Source organism: Chlamydotis macqueenii, chromosome 23 (assembly GCF_036417535.1).
Source record: "Chlamydotis macqueenii isolate bChlMac1 chromosome 23, bChlMac1.mat, whole genome shotgun sequence".
NCBI lineage: Eukaryota > Metazoa > Chordata > Aves > Otidiformes > Otididae > Chlamydotis > Chlamydotis macqueenii.
Genome location: NC_141578.1, coordinates 6,139,779 through 6,157,550, shown reverse-complemented (window position 1 = coordinate 6,157,550; position 17,772 = coordinate 6,139,779). Strand labels below are relative to the sequence as shown.

At 55.8% G+C, this 17,772-nt stretch overlaps 3 protein-coding genes across 5 annotated transcripts; all 3 read right to left on the bottom strand.

Moving 5' to 3' along the window:
- Nucleotides 1-478: 478 nt before the first annotated feature.
- Nucleotides 479-4,229, bottom strand: LOC104480284 (11-beta-hydroxysteroid dehydrogenase 1). The gene is made up of 6 exons (XM_086765386.1): nucleotides 4,039-4,229; nucleotides 3,372-3,502; nucleotides 2,629-2,740; nucleotides 2,321-2,506; nucleotides 1,627-1,770; nucleotides 479-1,179 (listed from the first exon to the last, which is right to left on the bottom strand). The coding sequence occupies exons 1-6, from the start codon at nucleotides 4,124-4,126 to the stop codon at nucleotides 959-961; spliced, it is 882 nt and encodes a 293-aa protein (XP_086621512.1). The 5' UTR covers nucleotides 4,127-4,229; the 3' UTR covers nucleotides 479-958.
- Nucleotides 4,230-5,211: 982 nt separating this feature from the next.
- LOC104478145 (11-beta-hydroxysteroid dehydrogenase 1) lies at nucleotides 5,212-11,382 on the bottom strand. Of its 3 annotated transcripts, XM_086765609.1 has the most exons (8): nucleotides 11,266-11,382; nucleotides 10,404-10,516; nucleotides 9,467-9,595; nucleotides 8,908-9,038; nucleotides 8,212-8,323; nucleotides 7,365-7,550; nucleotides 6,408-6,551; nucleotides 5,212-5,824 (listed from the first exon to the last, which is right to left on the bottom strand). In XM_086765609.1, the coding sequence occupies exons 4-8, from the start codon at nucleotides 9,034-9,036 to the stop codon at nucleotides 5,553-5,555; spliced, it is 843 nt and encodes a 280-aa protein (XP_086621735.1). In that variant the 5' UTR covers nucleotides 9,037-9,038; nucleotides 9,467-9,595; nucleotides 10,404-10,516; nucleotides 11,266-11,382; the 3' UTR covers nucleotides 5,212-5,552. The 3 variants fall into 3 exon arrangements, with proteins under 3 accessions (XP_086621735.1, XP_086621734.1, XP_086621736.1); XM_086765608.1 differs by lacking the exons at nucleotides 9,467-9,595; nucleotides 10,404-10,516; nucleotides 11,266-11,382 and adding exons at nucleotides 9,664-9,755; nucleotides 9,867-10,001; XM_086765610.1 differs by lacking the exons at nucleotides 10,404-10,516; nucleotides 11,266-11,382 and having other exon boundaries at nucleotides 9,467-9,610.
- Nucleotides 11,383-16,185: 4,803 nt separating this feature from the next.
- On the bottom strand, nucleotides 16,186-17,284 carry G0S2 (G0/G1 switch 2). The gene is made up of 2 exons (XM_086765681.1): nucleotides 17,133-17,284; nucleotides 16,186-16,806 (listed from the first exon to the last, which is right to left on the bottom strand). Exon 2 carries the CDS (start codon nucleotides 16,760-16,762, stop codon nucleotides 16,454-16,456), a length of 309 nt encoding a protein of 102 aa, XP_086621807.1. The 5' UTR covers nucleotides 16,763-16,806; nucleotides 17,133-17,284; the 3' UTR covers nucleotides 16,186-16,453.
- Between the last annotated feature and the right edge of the window lie 488 nt (nucleotides 17,285-17,772).

Here is a 17,772-nt window from a genome sequence, read left to right as displayed (position 1 = left end):
TGTAAAACAGGAAACGTTGCGGCCGCAGCCGAGCCCCGGTTCCTGTCTCTGCTCACAGCCCGGCCGCGCGGCGCGGGGGCCCGGCTCACGGCGAGGTTTGGGTTATCTTGGGACCCCGAAGTCTCCAGCTTCTCTCTAAGCAGAGCCAGCAAATATCTTTTGGGCCATCTCTCTTTATCGCTCTCCAACACGCGGAGGTTGAGCGCTGGGTCGCGGGGCGGCTTGTGCCACTCGCAGCCTGAGCTGCTCTGGGGCAGAGACTTGGGGAAGTACAGCAATGCTGTTATTTTACGGCTCCTTGCAGACTGGAAAGGAAAAAAAGTGTGTACCGGCAGCTGAGGAGGGGTCACGAACGGCAGAAATTCGTTAAGGTCTTTAGAGAAGTGAAAGCTGCGTTAATGCAAATCATGCAGGGAGGTCGTTTGATGAGGGCTCTGCGCCCGTGCAGGTGGAAGAGGGACACAAGTAGAAGCAGGGATCTCTTAAAGTAAGACAGGATTTATTTTTACAGAGACCAGCCTAGAAAGGATCCATGACAAACAATTTCCCGGTTCAAAGACCCTCTCGTGTGGCTTTGGGTGGTTTGTGCTGCTTGGCCCAAATCCTCGTTCTGGGCCGCGGCTCGGCTCGCACCGCACGCAGCACCGCTGCCTTTGTGGCTTTCGGTGGGGGAGTGGCTTCTGGGGGGCGAGCAGGACACCGGCAGCAGGTCCTACTGCCAGGACCTTCTCCAAAGTGCCTCTTGGTTGGAAAAAGCCAGTTGCAAGAGTTCATTACTAAAAAGGACGTTTTCGTGCCGTGTGTTACAGGCTTCTGGTGTGTCCCGCCTCGGGTTGCCAGGGTGCATCAGCGCGGGGCTGCCCCCGCGGCACGGGAAAGGGCACCCGAGCAGCCAAATTAACACCCAGCTCCCTCGTGCCTGGCCCACGGTGTCCCGGCGCGCTCGCCGCCCCGGGGGTTATGTTCTTTTGATGTTTTCCACCTTATAGTTGCTCACTAGGAGAGAGTCGAGGAAGTCGGGGGCGATGTCCCGGAGGAGGAGCAGGCAGCCCACCTGCCAGGACGGGTAGTGCAGCTCCCGCCGGCGCAGCGCCCCGCTCTTGATGATCTCCAGCGCGCACTCCTCCTTCGGCGCTGGCGTGCTCTGGATGACGTGCGAGACCGCTCGCACCGCGCTGTCTGCAGGGACAGAGGACAGGGAGGGAAGGAGCCGTGTGGGACGGAGGGGCTGCCGCAGGCACCGCGGGCGCAGTCGGGGTGCCTGTAGCTTCCTCTAACAAACTGACAAGCTTGGGAGATCAGACTGACTTAACAAGGCTTGGAACAGTTAAAATAAATAAATAAATAACAGTTATAGCAATGTCCTTCCCAATCCTTTCCACCTCGTGAGTGACCATAGGATGGAATCCCCATCTGCCCTGGGTTTGCTGCAGGGAGAGCAGACTCAAAGGTCTCAGCTCGCACTTTTTAAAGAGCTGGGGTCCCATTTCCACCATTGCCCAGCCGCTGCCTGCTGTGGATCCAGCTGCGGCGGTGTGCTGGGCAGACTGGGGCTGGGGCGCGGGCGGTGGGCTCGGCTCTCTGGAGACGCACTGAGTCACCGGGCCGCCGTGACGCTGAGCGTACCTGTGTTGATGTAGCCCAGGATGCAGAGCGTGATGGAGACGTTGACCTTGTCTATGATGAACTCTTGTCGCAAGGAGCTGAAAAATCCGTCTAAGGCGAATTTAGTTGCGGAATAGGGAGCAGTAAATGGGCCAGCAGTTTTACCTGGAGCAGAGACACGTCGTCAGGGTTTGTGTACGGGCCGCGCTGCACGGCTCTCCCTTTCTTTTGCCCTTCAAGTAGCTACGGTATTGTGATGTGGGGTGATGGAGTAAGCTGTCTTGAATGACTAATAGTAAACAAATGCAGGAATGTTTAAAATGCAATGTGTGGCATACAGTGGCATGAAGTATCTTCAGTTGTGGGTGATGCTGTTCTTTATTCCTGCATAAATACCTACGTAGAGCAAATGCATGTGTAGATGTGGTCGTGCACATAAAATGACCCGCAGTGGCGTACCATCGACTGCAACGCGTGAAGGTGATCACTGGATGCAGAGAGAGTAGCAGGACAGGGTATAGAATATAAATCCCCCAGACGACTTGAATTGTGCATCCAGGGTATAAATCATCTGCTGATCCCGACCCCCAGCGGGGTGGCTCTCTGCCTTACGGTCCCTGTTCGGTCTTTTGAAGAAGGCTGCGCGGCAGCAGCGGTCCCTTGCAGGCAGAGGAAGGGACGTGGGCAGGGAGAGCCTGGCCCCTTGTGTGCTCACCTGCCATGGAGGAAACCACTACGATGCTGCCCTCACTCTCCTTCAGCATGGGCAGGGCGGACACGGTCAGCGCCACGTAGCTGAGGAAGTTGGTCTCCAGGAGCTTTCGTACGTGCCCAACGTCCCCATTGAAGTAGTTGAAGTAGCTGAAACCAATGTGATTTATGATGAGCATGTCAAGGCCTCCTGGAAGCAGAGTGTGTTTGCTATTAGCAACTGGCATCTCAAAACAAAGCATCTTCTTGGTGGCCAGGATGGCCCCAAAATGTAGCACAGGGAGTGAGGAGGGGCAGCTCCCCGCCACCTACCCCAGGTGATCTCAGCCTCCTTCACCACCACCATGGGGAACGTGGTGTCCTCCATGGAGCCGCTCACGTAGCGGGCGGATGCGGCGCCCAGCTCGAGGCACCGCTCCACAACCTGTGGCGACAGCGAGGACGGTGTTGGCAATGGACCCCCCTCCACAGACCAACCCCTCGCCCCGGTCCCACGAAGGCTCTTGCTGTCTCGGGGCGGATGGGCAGCGCATCTCCCTGTCCCGCTGGAAACCCTCCTCCCCTCGTGGGAGGAGACACGTTGCTCAGAGAAACGTTTCTGGCTGCAGAGTTAAACAATGGCACATCTAAGCCAAATATTTAGTATTTATAAATAGGGCCAGATATTTAGTGCTTATAAATAGGGATATGATTGCTTAATTTTGATTCTGTTATATGTGGGATGCAAAACCAGTTCAGACTTTGAGAAAGGGCAAGGGTTGATCAGACCAGGACTTGGGCAGACCAGCATTGTCCTTGGTGCTGGAGATCAGAATTCACAGCTGAAGGCTGCAGGGAAAGAAATGCCGTGCTGCCAGCACTGAAAACGCAATTTGTTGCGGTGAGGGGTGTGTGTACTAGAACAGGCTCATGCTGGGGAGACGCTGGGATGGATCTGTAAGGTATGTGGCATCCCGTGTGCCCGGGCCAGGGTGGGTATCTGCGTTCTGCCTGCCTGTGGGGTTCTGGATTGCAAATGCGTTTTGCCAGCCGGGCACGCTCTGCTTGCCATTTACTTTCTGCAGCTTGGCCTCCGTCCGCGCTGTGAGCAGTAGGTGGGCCTCCATGCGTGCCAGGTGATACGCCATCTGCTCCCCGATGCCGCTGCTGGCTCCGGTCACGATCACCCGTTTCCCCCGGAGCATCTCTGGAGAGGAGGGCACAGAGCTCAGAGCCGGTGCAGCCCACACCGTCCCCCCAGACGCGGGCACCGTGGGTCCTCTCTGCCCCTGCCGCCCCTCACGTTTCCGTGCAGACCCCGCCTGGAGTCTGATCGTTAATCCCGGCTTGGTGGGGAGCATGTGTAAGGCTTGAGCTCTGCATCCAGCCTGGTCTGGGAGCGGCTTTCATAAATGGAGAGAGTTCACTAATAAAGGGATTAAATGTTTAAAGTGGAAAACTGCATGTTTCCTAAAGAGAGAACTTGCTGAGGTCAGATGCTTGCTGTGCGCCCCAGCACACCCAGGGCAATCCCGTGAGCTTTCCTGTGGGGTGCTCTGACCCCTTGCAGCCGGGGCTGCCTGCGGTCCCCTCCGAGCCCTCAGCTGTCCCGCGCTCCAGCTTTTCCGGCTGCGCCCCGAGAGGCCCTTCGGATGGCCTGCGCTCTTCTACGCAGGCACACGCTGCCGCGCTGGCAGCAGCCTCGCCGACTCTGGTTTTAAAGTGTGTTTTTCAATGACTTACCTTCATTGAAATTTTCTGGTGCTGAATAAAAATAAAAGGCCAGCGCCAGTCCCAGCAAGGGGGTGAAAATCTTCAGGAGCAGACCCATCTCTGCAGAAGTACGGGCAGGAGCGAGACAAACCCCGCAGCTCTGACTGTGGGGAGGTGGCCGTGGCGTAGGCTGCAAACAGGGCTGGGAGTGCTAGCAGTTTGGAACTGGTTCTTATCATGGACAGGCTTGCTGGTATCTGTTGGACCTTTTGTTTGCACTTCCTGTGATTCGGCAAACATTAACCTCATGGAGAGTGTGGCTTTGGACTTTAGGCTGTCCCTCTGCACCCTTGTCCTGCCAGGAGCGTCAGGTGTGTTTCTGGAGAGCGTTGAAGGGAAGGCACTGAAAAGCTGCTGGCTCCATGGAGCGGTGGGCGTGTGTGGTGGCTGCCTTTGGGGCTGGGACACCCGTGTCCCCTCAGTGCAGCCTCCGTGGGAGAGACACCTTTCTGTCCACTCCGCGTCTAAACCGGAGGCAAGGCTTCACTTCCTCGCTGGCTGCCGCAAGGATTTATCGATCAGCAGTATCGCTGTGGCACAGGTTCATATGAACACCTAGAGAGAGCAGGGCTGGCAGTTTGTGTTTAGAGCCTTATCGGCGCTTCTGGCTTATCCCGTGTGATATCACCACTGGCAGATTGTTGGGTGGCTCTTATACCTAAAAAAATTGCACCCTCGTCTTGAGGAATCCACTGATTGCAAACGGCAGTAAAAGAGCCCAGCGGGTGAATAGGAAACATTTTAAGCTTTCTCAAGCGTTGTGTGTCGCACTGCTCAGCATCTGCATGGCGAATGGGTTTGCAAACAATGTTCTGAAAGAGGAAGTTGAAAGGGCAAAGCCCACTCTGCGGGCACTGGTTTGGGCAGGCGCTCTTGGGGTGTGGAGGACAGAAATGCCAATTCCTGATTGCCTTTAGAACGTGAGGAGCAAACCAGTCCTGGGGAGTGCTTCAGTGGGACGGGTTTGGGGAGGTTTCGCCTTGCTTGGTCTCAGAAGAATGAAATAATGAAGGATTACTGCAAAGGTACAGCTTTCCTGTGAAAGGCAAGTCAGTGGAGTTGTGTCTGTTTACAGGAGCATTTACAGATGGAGAAAGAGCATTAAAAAAACCAACCAGCCAAAAAACCCCAAACAACACGCAAAACGGTTAGGCTAGTAGATTTTATTTAACAATTAGTTTGTTCCTACTCTTCCCTCTCCGGGGAAGGGACCGGGTGTAGGCAGGCGGGACGCGGTGGCCGCAGGGGCTGCCCCGCTTCCGCGCCCCGTGCCGCGCCCGGTGGCCGTCCCGCCAGCCCCGCCACGGCGAGGCGATCTATTTAACACCGAAACAGGAATCCCTTTCCAAAGGGCAAGCGCACAGGTGAGGGGGGGAGGCCCGCGTCTCTCCGTGCGCGGAGCGGCCGGGCCCCGCTGCAAGACCCGCCCGCGCCGGCAGAGGAGGGTGTTGGACCGGCGAGCCCTCCCGAGCCGGCGGCCGCCGCTAATTGCGCCTCGATGGAGCGGGAGGGCGGCGCTGGGGGAGGGCGGGGCCGTCGTTCCCCTCCAGGCCGTCCAGCCGGTAGCGGCTGCGGACCAGGTAGTCCAGCAGCTCGGCGGCCCAGTCGCGCAGCAGCAGCGGCAGGCGCGTGGAGCCGTACCGGTAGTAGAGCTCCCGCCGGCGCAGCGCCGCCCCCTTCAGGATCTCCAGCGCGCACTCCTCCCGCGGCGCCGGCGACACCAGCAGCCGGTCGGCGGCGGCGCGCACCGCGTGCTCTGCCCGGGGCACGGGCGTCAGGCCGGGTGCTGCTGCCCGAGGGGGCCGGGGGCGGGCAGCAGAGCGGGCCGGGGGACCGCCCCGCGGGCCGGGGGACCACCCCGCGGGCCGGGGAAGGCCGTTTCCTTAACGCGGGGAGAAGCGGGGCTTGCAAAGTGTTCAAATTGGACATATCGGTACGGGCGTCAAAACAGAGGTGAATTCAGAGACTGAACTCCTCTCCGCTGCCCCAGGCACTTTGAGCTGCCCCAGCCGTGCACTTGCATCCCCGTTGTCGCATCAGTAGATGGGATTAACGGGAGGCAGGAGGCTGGCACATCCGTCGGGACCGACTGAACGCTGGTGTGCGTGCGGGGGCTGGGGTTATGTAGTGTGGGGAAAGGAGTCGGTTGTGGGACTGTTTTGTGGTGGAAGAGAGGTAGGATCCCCCAGAAACGGGAGTGTGTTTGCATGCACTCGCGCTACCGCCGGGCCGGAGGAAAAGCAGCAGTGGCGGGGAGAGGGGAGAGCTGGTGGCGGAGGGATGGACAGGCAGGGCAAGAAGCTGATGCTCAGCTCCTGGTCAAACAGCGATGATCTTACCAGTGTCGATGAAGCTGAGGATGCAGAGTGTGATGGAAACGTTAACTCTCTGAATGGTGAATTCCTGCCTCAGGGAGCTGAAAAATCCATCCAAGGCAAACTTAGTTGCAGAGTATGGGACCGTAAAGGGAAACCCGACTTTACCTGGACACAGAGTGAAGTTCTGTTATAGCGCGGAAAGCGGCTCTGCCCGGCCTCTGTTTTGCCCTTCATCAGATGAAGTGTTTTACCCAAAGGGAGTTTCCTGTTAGTGAAATGTCATCCTGGCACCCAAACAGCAGCATTACAAATATTCCTGCCAGCTTCCAGCTCATTTAAGGTCTAAGGCCAACGCCATGCCTTGTGTCTCTGCTCAGGGTCTCTGCAGTCACTGGGAAACCCTCAGAGGGGAGAGATGGAGCAGAGTTTAAACTCTTGTCTCTGGATACCGAGCTAAGCTGATCTCCAGGAGACTGACAGGCATACCAGCTGTGAGTGGGGACATCTGCTAGTAATTTGGTTTCCTGACTTAACAGAAATTTATTAGAACAGAGTCATGTTTTTGTGAATCGAGCCAGCCGATAACTCACTCTACAAATATTAGCAGGAACTTGACCTACCAGAGCAGGACGACCAGTCAGAGATCCAATGCAATGAGAAATTACTGCATTTCCACTTTCCTCCATAAAAACTGGAGGTGTATGAGCTCTGCTGCTCTAATGAGCCTGACATTAGGGTGTGGGGTTTAATTACAGGGCTGGTCAAAAAGCAAGCTGGGGCGACTGGATTGCATCAGAGAACAAATTCTGTCAAGAAAATACAGAAACGATCTGGATTTGGGTTGGGGTTTTTTGAGTACATTAAGCAGTTATGGCTTCTTTAGGATGCCTGGTGTCTCTGCATGCTGCTTGCTTCTGAAAATCTGCCCATCGCGTCTTTTGACTGAATTCCATGTCACCTGCCTTGCTCCCCACTCACCTGCCATGGAGGAAACCACTACGATGCTGCCCTCACTCTTCTTCAGCATGGGCAGGGCGGACACGGTCATCGCCACGTAGCTGAGGAAGTTGATCTCCAGGAGCTTTCGTACGTGCCCAACGTCCCCGTTGAAATAATTGAAATATGACGTGCCAACGTGATTAAGAATCAGCATGTCTAGGCCTCCTGCAAGCAGAGGAGCAGGCGTTAGTGTTGAGTGGGAGAGGGCAGAGCAGAGCACAGCCTTTCCAGGAGGAGAATACATGCCGTCCAAAAGAATCATGGTTTTGGGTCAGAGCTGTGGCCTGTCATCTCTGGAGCAGGGATATAGCCTGGGTGGTGGCTGCCAGTAAAAGTTTTGTTGTGTGATTTTTTTGTTTGTTTGCCTGTTTTTTCCCTGGTTCAAAACACAAATACCACAGCAGAAGGGAGATGACCCTCGAGCTGTCTGTGGGCCTGGGGCGGGAGCGAGGGTGCTCCATGCAGGGCTGAAATATTGCGTTTCCGCAGCCCTGAGCCGTGACCGCAATAGCAGGGCTGCTACGGGCCTGATGGACCGTTTCAGACCGCGGGAGCGGGGGATGATGAAATGCAGGATGGTGTTACTGGAACAGGATGTCATGGGGACACAGGGCTGAAATCGAGAGCGCAGTTCAGTTTGAGCTGGAGCAGTGAAGCTGGGCAGAGGAGCGGGACTGCGAAGGGCGTAACGAGGGAAAAACCGCTCCCATCCCCCTCCTTCTCCATCTCTCCTGCCTTTTTTAGTGGGCGTGTGGCAAAAAGCAGCGTGGCCGAGGAGAGATGCGATGTTGCGCTGTCGCTTGCGGACAGCGGGCTGTAAACGTACCCAGCGAGGTCTCTGCCTCCTTGACCACGTGCTCGGCGAAGGCCATGTCCTCCATGGTGCCGCTGACGTACCGCGCCGAGGCCGCCCCCAGCTCCAGGCACCGCTCCACCACCTGCCGCACAACACCACGCGTCAGAACCCCCTTCCCCGCCCCGGCAAGCCTGCTGCGGCAGCAAAAGAGGGTGTCTGCGCTCCCTTGTGATGTGTCCCCGCCTTAAAACAGCGGTTTGGCGTTTCGGGAGTACGTTTGGAGCTTTTTAAGCTTCAAAGGGATCCTGAAAAATTATTCCTTTGGGGAATGCATTACCCCAGGCGGTCTGGCTCTTGATGGAGCGCTCTGTGCCGGGATCGTACGCGTGCAGGCTGAGCGGGAGCTCGTGTATCACTGCCGTGGAATGAGGGTGTGTGTGTGCTGAGGGAGCCGCGTGTGTGGGGATGTGTGTACATAACTAAGCACGTTCAAATACCAGTGTGTGCTGTGCAGAGTGCGTGTGTCTGCAGGAGAGGGATTTCTGCCATGCAGGAGCCCCACACAGCGCCAGCGTGAATGTAGCTGTGCCTCTCTGGTGTTGGTGCCACGGCAGTTACATCTGCGCATGTCTTCGCGCGTGTACCCGTGATGTGAGACTGGCCTTCCCGCGCTGGCGTGTGCACCGCCGTGACCACGCGTGTGGGAGTGCCCGGCTTGCCATTTACTTTCTGTAGCTTGGCCTCTGTCCGCGCTGTGATGACGATGTGGGATCCCATCCGCGCCAGGTGGTACGCCATCTGCTCTCCAATTCCAGTGCTTGCTCCGGTGACGAGCACCCGCTTCCCCTTCAGCATCTCTGGGGAGCAAGGCACAGGGGTTTAATTTATCCAAACCCTATTTAAAAATAAGATAAAATAAAATCCCCTGGAGCCCCCGAGAGTAAGTGGTTAACTGGAAGCTGAGTGAGCCTGCGAGTGCAGCGTGCCCAGCACCAGGACGTCTCTCCCATCCGCTGGAAAAAGCCGTGCTGGGAGCAGCTGCAGCTCCGCGCCGAGCGCGGTGACGCGGGGACAGCGCTCGGCTCTTTCAGCAGTATTTTTTTTTTTTTCCACAAGTCAAGACACAACTTAAAAACACCCCAGCTATTTTGTAACAAAAATCATCCACTGAGTACATGCTTCAAATCTTAAAATCCAACATTTAAAAGTAACGTTTATAAACTCTTTTGCTACACGCTGGAAAATAGAGTGTTAGAGCCCGCTCCGTCTCAGCCCCCTGCCTCACCTGCTCCCTCAGAAAGTATTTCTGCACGTTACTCGCTTGTTTGATTTCAAATCTTTGTTAAAACAACTTTCCAGTATCAGCCACCGCACAAAGGCTCGGACGTGGTTTGGTTCAAGCTCTGTACAGTTTCTATGCAAGACAGTCAAATCTGGCTTTTGATATTTGTTCTAAAAGACAGATTCACTTTTAATACTTACCCGGTTTGAAATTCTCCCTCGCAGAGTAAAACCAGAAGGCCAAAACCAATCCCAAAAAGGGAATGAGAATCTTTTGCAACCGACCCATCCCACTGTGGAGTCAGGAAATAAAGCATGAAAGAGAAGGGAGGAAAAAAAAAAAAAAAAAACCACCCTCTGTAGAGCTGCTCCAGAGGAAAGCAGCAGTGCCAATCCTTTAAAACCTGTTAGCGAAGGAACTGCAACTTCCGAAGCACTGGAAAATCGCGGGTGGATGGATAAGCGAAGCAAACCCTTTGATCTGCTCCCCGCTGGAGCTGGTGAGCCGCGGCCTAACCGAGGGGGCTCTTTGGGCTCTGCCCGGCTCTTTTCATATTTCCTGTCCTACGTTAAAATGCAGAATTTTGCACAACACCCTGGAAGAGGTGTGTCTTTGCTGAGCAGCGTCAAGTTTCACTTCGAGAACATCAGAGGCAGCCCAGTGCAGGTGGTTGAACATCGCCTGTTATTCCCATGGGCACCGTGCGCGGGTGCGTGCGGGGGTCCGATCGCTGCCGTGGGTCAGGCGCCGGGGCGCTGCGGGGGACGCGCGGCAGGACGCGCGGCGAAGGTCCTCCGCTCCCCGGGGCATCGCCGCTCCGCGCCCCGAGGCGGCTGCCTGCGGCGGGATGCTGGCACTGGGGGCCCAGCAGCATGTAGCCCCCAAACCAGCTCCAAAAATGCTTTGCCGAGGCAGGGTTTATTTCATCACCTCTACCTACTCCCGCGAGCAGCTGAGGGAGCAAGGGCTGAGCTGAACCCATCACCGAGGGTGCGACCGTCCCAGCTCCGAGGGGTCATCCTGGCGTCCCAACGAAACGCTGAATGTTGTTTTCTGCAGAGAAATAAGGGTCCTTGCTGCCGTGGTTCCTGCTTTGCGTTTTGCAAGAGCTTTGTTCTTCTTTTTGAGTGAATATATTCTGGGGAAAAACCACGCAGCCTCCGCCAGCTCCCTGAGCCCAGGCAGCAGCAAACCCAGTGCCGTTGATCTTACGCAATAGGTAGGAATTACGCTCCAGCCTTGGTCTGGTGCTGGGCGTACCGGTACCTGCTGCGGTACGTGGGACGGGGGCACGCCACGGGACCTTCCCGTGCTGCTGGAGCTGCCTCGCTGGAGCCTGCGCTTCCCTGGGGAGAGCCGTGTTTGCCGGGACGGGAGCCTCCCCCGCAGTGCCGGGGCTGCCCCGTGGTCCAGCTGACGTGGGCGCAGGGCCTGTCCCTCTCGGCCGCCTCCGCCATAGCCAGCCAGCAAGAATTATTTGAAGAAAACTTTTTTCCCTATTGCAGCTTTAAAATAAAGATTTAATTTTAGTGACATACCAGGTGGGGCAGTGGAGCTCCTCTAGCATTGCTTCTACCTAATAGATTATTTTTTTTTTTAAGTATTATTTTTTTTCTTTTCTGCCTTTCTGCTTCAGTCTCAACTTTCCCTGTGATAAGAAGCCCTCAGCCCACGCTTGGTCAGATAACACCAGTGCAATCTCTGCCTTTTACTGCCTGCCTTGGCTTTGAGCTTGGGTCATGATCGTGGGGCAACCGTTTCATTCCTTGGCTTGAAAAAAAAAATGAACTCGTTAACCTTACCTCAGCTGTGATCTCGTCGGCGCTGCCGGCAGGGAGAGAGGCTTTGCAGATATTGTTTGCGACGAGCGTCGTGGTACCGCAGCAAAGCGGTAACTCAACCTTTGCACGCGCCTGCGTGTCGGGAAGGTGTCTGCTCTTTGCTCCGCGCCGGTGGGGGCGGACGCGGGGCCGGAGGCGGCCGGTGGGGTGCGGAGCTGGACGCTGCGCTTGCCTTGCTGGCGTGTCGTGGGGTGAGAGTTGGGGGTTTGGTCTGTTTGGGGGTTTTGCGCAAAACAAAGTAGCTGATAATAAAGGACTGAAATACTGAATATTTTGGACGCGAGTTAAACTTTTTATAAAAGAAGACTTGTGCACGTGCCGTTTCGGGTGTCCTGTGTGGAAATGGAGCGCGGGGGTGGGTGCTGGCGTGGTCCCCGGGAGGGCTGGGGGCTGCCGGATCCGGCCGCGCTCCGCTGCCGGCGTGGGTTTGCTCTTGGCCGTCTGTCACCCTTCCAGGCACCGCCGCTCCTCACTCCCACTCGCAGCTTTTCCTGGGTTTGTTTTGCTGTGTGCAACTTAAGAACTTGTTTTTAACCTTTTCCCGGGGGTGGGGAGCCAGGGAGGGAGAGGAGGGCAGGGAGAGGTGACTGCGGAGACGTGTTTTTTGATCCCATCTGGTCCTGGCCCCGCTGCTGCCAAACCTTCGCGCCCTGGCAGATGGGAGCCCGGCGCGTGCCCAGCCGCGGGCCGGTGGGATGGAGCCCCGGGAGCCCAGGGGAGCAGCCTCTTGCTTCTGAAATGGCTTCGCCCGAATTTTCCTGCGTGTACCCCCCACTTCACATCGCTTCTGCTTGCTCATCTGTTCGAAGCCATGTTTTTCAAGGGGTGACGCTCGGCGTTGCGCTAACGGCTCCGCGCGGAGGAGGTTCTTCATTTAGCGCTGCCTGGAGCTCACGGGAAGGAGACGAAGATGTGGAGGAAAATTGTTCTGCCGACAAACTGGCAGAGGAGCAGAGGGGAGCCGCTGGAGGGGAGCGGCTGGAGAGCCCCCGCCATCCCCTGCCGGGGGGAGCGCGTTCCAGGGGTGGGGCTCGGGCAGGTTCCTGCCTGCAGCTCGGGGACTCAAAAGCACTTGGAAGGAATTGGGATACCACTTTTTTTTTTTTTTTTCTTTCTGTTTTGAGTGGTATTTGGCTTTTTTCAGCCCATTATCAAATCTTTAAATGTCCTCCCCCTCACTTTCCTTTGTCACGTAGATGTGAAAACATTATTTCTCATACCCAGCTCTCCCAGCATGCTTTAGCACGAGCACAGGTTTAATTATTTTATTTACAGATATCACCGCCGTTATACAGGGCTGCCCTGGCGTTAGGCTGACGTGCCTGTGACACGACGCTATTGGGCCGTGTCGGCTGTGTGTGTTTTTCGGCGCGGCTGCACGCCGCCTCGCCACGGCTCCTGGACACGGCCCGCAGGCAGTGCCGACGTCCTGCGAACGCCGTCGCTGTCACATCTGCGCCGCTCCCGAAAAATGCACTCTCAGATCCCAAGGGAGACGTGAGACGATTGCAGGACTGGGTTTCGTTTGACATGGCGTTGCTACTCACTGCCAGTTTCGAGAAAGTACGATGACGTTTAAGCCATGGCTAAGCACTAAATTTATTTTTTTCCTGCGTGACCAAATCAGGACTCGCTGCCTTGGTATTTGCTTGTTGGTACCGTGGCTGCTTTAAGTCTTGGCCGCTATCCACGTTCCCAGTGCCCTTGGTGTTGGGTGGCAGAGGCTGGGATGCTTATCTGGGCCCCTAATTTTAGCCTGGCAGCTCTTGAAACATCCAGAGTCCGAACCGCAAATAGCGGGTGAGGACCCTTGAAAGACGTGCGGCTCGTGCCCTTGAGGGTTGGCCTGTGAGCGAGGGCTGCTGGCGTTAGGTGGCCTTCAGCTCCCTGTGATGAAAGCCAGGACGAAATAAGATCTTGGAAGAGGTGTTGCAAGATGGGGACAGACAAATACCAGATCTCAGGCCAACTGCAGTTTTCCTGAGGATTCCATGCACCAGGAAAATGTCACATTTACAAGTACACTGGGTTTGGACAAGTCTTAAAAGAAAGAGAATAACAGAAATGAACTTCCTGTGACACTTGGCGATCTAACTCACACCTTGGGCAACGTGTGGCTCTCCTCAAGAGCTTGTCCCTCAGGATCGCTTTGGTTAACTCTTAAACGCTCCATATGCTTCTGCACTGTGGCTTGCCTGCGGTGTCCTCGCTACCACCGACTGTGCATCTTCTTCCATCTGGTTGCTCTCTGCTCTCTCTCAGTAGTCATAATTAAAATTCCTCTTTGCAATTCACACGCGGGGTTTCGGAATGACTCTCGTGCTCCGCTGCCAGCGTGCGTGGATGCCGTTTGCTGGTTGAATGGGGTTGTGTTTGTGGCAGTTCTATCGGCCAGGGCTTTCTGCAGTTTGTCTGGTGCTGAAGTACAGACGTGATGGGGCTGGGAGAGAGGCAGGTTTGGAGAGCCGTGCCATGGTTTAAGGATGGGGAAGTTTGCTGAAGCCTTTTAATCTGCTGCATCTGGCAAGTCTGTCATTCATCACAGTTAAAGTGATGCTAAATGGGTTACTAAGCCTCCGTGCACACTGAATTTATCGTTGTGAGGTTTAAATAAGGCTTTAAGTAGTCATTGTGGTAAAATCAGCCGTTGGTACGTGTCTAATTCACCACTGCGCAGAGCTGGTCCTGCCTAACGTCACCGCAGTCTGCTGTGGAAACGGTACCGCACAGGCTTGACCTCTCAGGCCGCCCTTTGGGGCGACACGCGGGAGGTGACGACCTCCGAGCTTGCCATGCGTCGGGAGCAGGAGATTGTCTTTTGCAGGACGTGGTTTTACCGAGTTGGCTCCAGAGCCGCCAGCGCAGCGTGTGGTTGAGCTGTCTAATCCCGTTAGCTGTCTTAGGAGGAACTATTTTGACTGTTCCACAAACCTCTTTGCATTTAAGCTCATAAACCCTGGGACTGGATAGCTGCGGAGAGGAGATGTGGGCAGCAGGGCGCTGGCACAATGCGAGGAGGCCGTGTTAGTGGTGTGAAGATGGCCTGAGGTCCATCCCAGAAGTGGTGGAGGTCAGCCTGGATGGGCTCGCGTGGAGCTCCCTACTCACCCCTGGGCTGCTTGAGACCAGACACATCTCCCAATTTTTTAAATTTTCTCTTTCCCGTAGGGCAGGGTGAGACACCTGCCACTTGTAGAAAAGGGCGAATCTCAGGAACCCACGTGGGATTGCCTGAGTTTGCAGCTGCCTTGGACAAAGGTGTGATTCTGATCTCAGTTTATCGGCTGTTCAGCTCTGCCGCGGCGGCGATGCTGCAGAACCACGGTAATGTGCCGGAGCTCAGACCTGGCGATATTTCCACGCGTGATGCAGCCATGGACATTCATGTCCCTGGTTTATCCGTGCACCAAGCGTGCCGCAGGGAATGCCAGGTCAGCCTTCCCTGGCCCGGAGGCCACGCTGCAAACCTGCTTAACGCTGGAATTAGACGCACGCTCATCGGCCAAGGGCTTTCTTCAGGCCTGAGTTCTCCTTTCACGTTTGCCTATGAAATCTCCATGGGTATCAATGAGGTGCTGGATTGCTCAGCCTTGCCAGGGACCACAAGGCCTGGTAATGGATTAAATGAAGTATTTCTCAAAGGCTGTTTTTAATTTAGTTGGACTCCGCTCCTTCCCCAAGAGGAAAAGGTACTTGATACTTGATTTGAGGCTTGAACAGGGTTTTTGTGCAGGCTCGGTAGGATTCCTCCTCCACAATGTGCTGCTGTTGTTTTGAAATAAGTAATTGTCAACAAAATGGATCACATGGTTATGTATTACGAAAATGTAAGGGTGAACTTCAGCTGCGTTCTTATATTTTTGGATTCTGATCTTAGCTTGTGCAGCTCTGGTAGGAGCTATACGTTTGGCACTGGCGTCAGGCAGCGCTTTTTCATTTTCCGTAATCTCCTGCTGTTCCTATCCGTTGTTTTGCTTTTAGCTAGATGTGCTGTAGCACTGGTATGTCTCCCAGTTCCCGGGCAAGGTGTGTGGCCTGCTCCCACCTGTGTCCCGCTGGCCATCTCTGTGCCATTGAGAAGATGAAGAGGATTTTCTGCCCCCACCGTGGCTGGCAGGGACCATTTCCCCTCCCTCCCTTCGGTCAGATCTTTCAGCTGTGGCTGTCCGGCGGGTTTATTTGACTGTCATTACATAATCCCGAATGCAACAGATTCTTATGAAGCCCAGGGAAGATTTTTAAATAGGTGAAAGTCCTCTAAGGAGTCTGGCAGTGCCCTGGGTTCAGGGCTGAAGCTTGCACCCCCCCGGCTCGTTTGCCGTCACATCTCTCCATGCTTCACTCTTTCCATCCGTGACACCCCTCTGATACCGGACGCCAATATTATTCGGCACAATGAGGTGTCTGTGGTGGGTTTGTGAAGGATCTCGGGAAAGGCAGAAGATATTTTTAAAGCTTTTTTAATCTATGCAGAGGCTGTAGCCTGGTAGAGGACTGCTGGGGGATGGACAGGGATTTTTTTTTAAGTTCTGGGCACGCGTGGCTGTGGCAGAGACATGAATGTGTGCCATTAAACCCAGATGACCCCGTGAAGTACAACCCCACCTCCCACTCCAGGCATGTGTCTGTCACCATGTGAGACAAATGCCACCTCCGCCTCCCAGTCCAGTTGGCACATTTTGGAAGGGACCAGCTGCCAGAGGTACAGAAACGCCACCCCTCTGGTCCCAGAGCTGCCTCAGTGAGGGGGGAGCAGCCACCACCCTCCCCTGTTCCCTGGGTCCCCCCAGCTGCGCCCCGAGAGGAGCCAGAGGCACAAGTGACACTATTTGCAAATCTGTAAGAGAAGGGTTTGAAATGAAAGCAGCTGGAGAGCACTGGTATGGTATAAAATATTTATTGATTTTGCAAAATGTTGTAAAACACATCCATAATAAAAATAAGAAACCATGCTGTGCATCGTGCACATTTTCATACCAACAAAAGGTATTTTTTCCCACTGCTGCACAGCAGCAAATATAACCATTCACTCCTTTCAAGTCTTGCACTTGCGGTGTCCTTCAGCCAACCCTTCCCTCTCCTTGCTGGAACCACGGCCGGTGGGACGGGGCCGCAGTGTCCCGGCGGGCGCCCCTCGGGCGCGGGGCTCTCAGGAGGCGTGCTGCCTGGTCACCAGGGCCCTCTGCATCGCCACCGGCTTCTTGCTCTTCTCCAGGATCAAATCCTCCTGTTTCTGAGGAAGCGGCTGCTCTCGCGTCGGGGCAGGTTTCTTCTCCTCCTCCTCCTCCTCTAGCCTCCCTTCCGAGGTGAAGGGGCTGCACACTGTCTCCACCAGACCGATAACCACCCCAAAGAAAGCCAGCACGCTGCCCAGCATGTACAGCTTGACCATTTTCCTGTTGGGCTTCTGTCTGAGCATTTCTTTGGCGAAAGGGATCAGCTCGTGCATGGTTTCCATTTTTAAATTTGTTTTTGCAGCAGCAGATTTGGAAGATGTCAGTTCTAGAAAAGAGAAGAGAAGGACGTTGAGTTAAATCCAGCTGCTTTTCCCTGTAGTGCTCGGAGCCCCCAGGCAGCCCAAGCTCTCCGCAGCCCCCCCCGGGCCCTGCTTCGAGTGAGGGACTGGGATTTTTGCTGGAGGCTGGCTTCGGGAAAACGCACCCACCCCAGCGCGCCGTGCCCGGGCAGCCGCGGGAGCGGGAGCAGCCCCTTCGCGGCCGGAGCCGGGCTGCGGCGAGTGGGAGAGGGTCCAGCCGGGTCCTCCCGCATCCTGCACCGCATCCCCCCACCGCACCCCCTCTCCGCATCCCCCCATCGCACCCCCTTACCCAGAGGCGGCGGCTGCTGCGGGGCAGGGGAGGGGGCGGCGAGCGCTGAGCGGGGCCGGGCTCTTCTGGGCTGAGCTGAGCTGCGCCGGACTCTGCTGGGCCGGGCTCGGCTGCTGCTCCCCGCCGCCGGCCGCTGCCGCTTTTTATGGCCGTTGGGGCGGGCGGGGCCGGGGCCGGGGCGGGCGCGGTGCCCCCCGCCCCCCCGCCTTGGCAGCGCTTGCCCTTAATCCGGCCAGGCTAAAAAAAACTTTTTTGTTTTTTTTCTTTCTCCTTGTCCATGCTCTCCTCCCCCCCCTCCTTCCCCCCCCCCCCCCCAAAAAAAAGAAATAAAAATTCCTGAAGTCTTGATTTCAGAGCCAGAGATCTGGTGCACGACCTGCAATGCGGCTCCGCAGCCGCTGCTGTGAGAAACACATTTAATGCGTTAACAGGAGCTTTACTGGGTAATTCTCGGGTGTGAGGGAGAGGGTCTGCGTCCGTAGCTTGTGAAATATTGTGATTTGGATCTAGGGCTCGGGTTTGGGCAAAGTCCGGTTCAGCCAAACAGCTGTGTTCGCCTTGCTGCCCTTTCTTGTAGAGTAGCAGGTAAAAACAATGCCTCAGTGGGGCATAAGCAAGGTGTCACCCAGGATGAGGTGTG

Excerpts from the sequence above, each read along its gene's own strand:
- LOC104480284 (XM_086765386.1), bottom strand. The coding sequence starts at position 4,126 with ATGGGTCTGCTCCTGAAGATTTTCACCCCCTTGCTGGGACTGGCGCTG. Across the intron at positions 2,507-2,628 it reads GGAGGCTGAGATCACCTGGG|GAGGCCTTGACATGCTCATC; the intron begins GTAGGTGGCGGG and ends CTCTGCTTCCAG. Across the intron at positions 1,180-1,626 it reads CCTGGGCTACATCAACACAG|ACAGCGCGGTGCGAGCGGTC; the intron begins GTACGCTCAGCG and ends CTGTCCCTGCAG.
- LOC104478145 (XM_086765608.1), bottom strand. The coding sequence starts at position 9,751 with ATGGGTCGGTTGCAAAAGATTCTCATTCCCTTTTTGGGATTGGTTTTG. Across the intron at positions 8,324-8,907 it reads CAGAGGCCAAGCTACAGAAA|GTGGTGGAGCGGTGCCTGGA; the intron begins GTAAATGGCAAG and ends GTTGTGCGGCAG. Across the intron at positions 5,825-6,407 it reads CCTCAGCTTCATCGACACTG|AGCACGCGGTGCGCGCCGCC; the intron begins GTAAGATCATCG and ends TGCCCCGGGCAG.
- G0S2 (XM_086765681.1), bottom strand. The coding sequence starts at position 16,762 with ATGGAAACCATGCACGAGCTGATCCCTTTCGCCAAAGAAATGCTCAGA.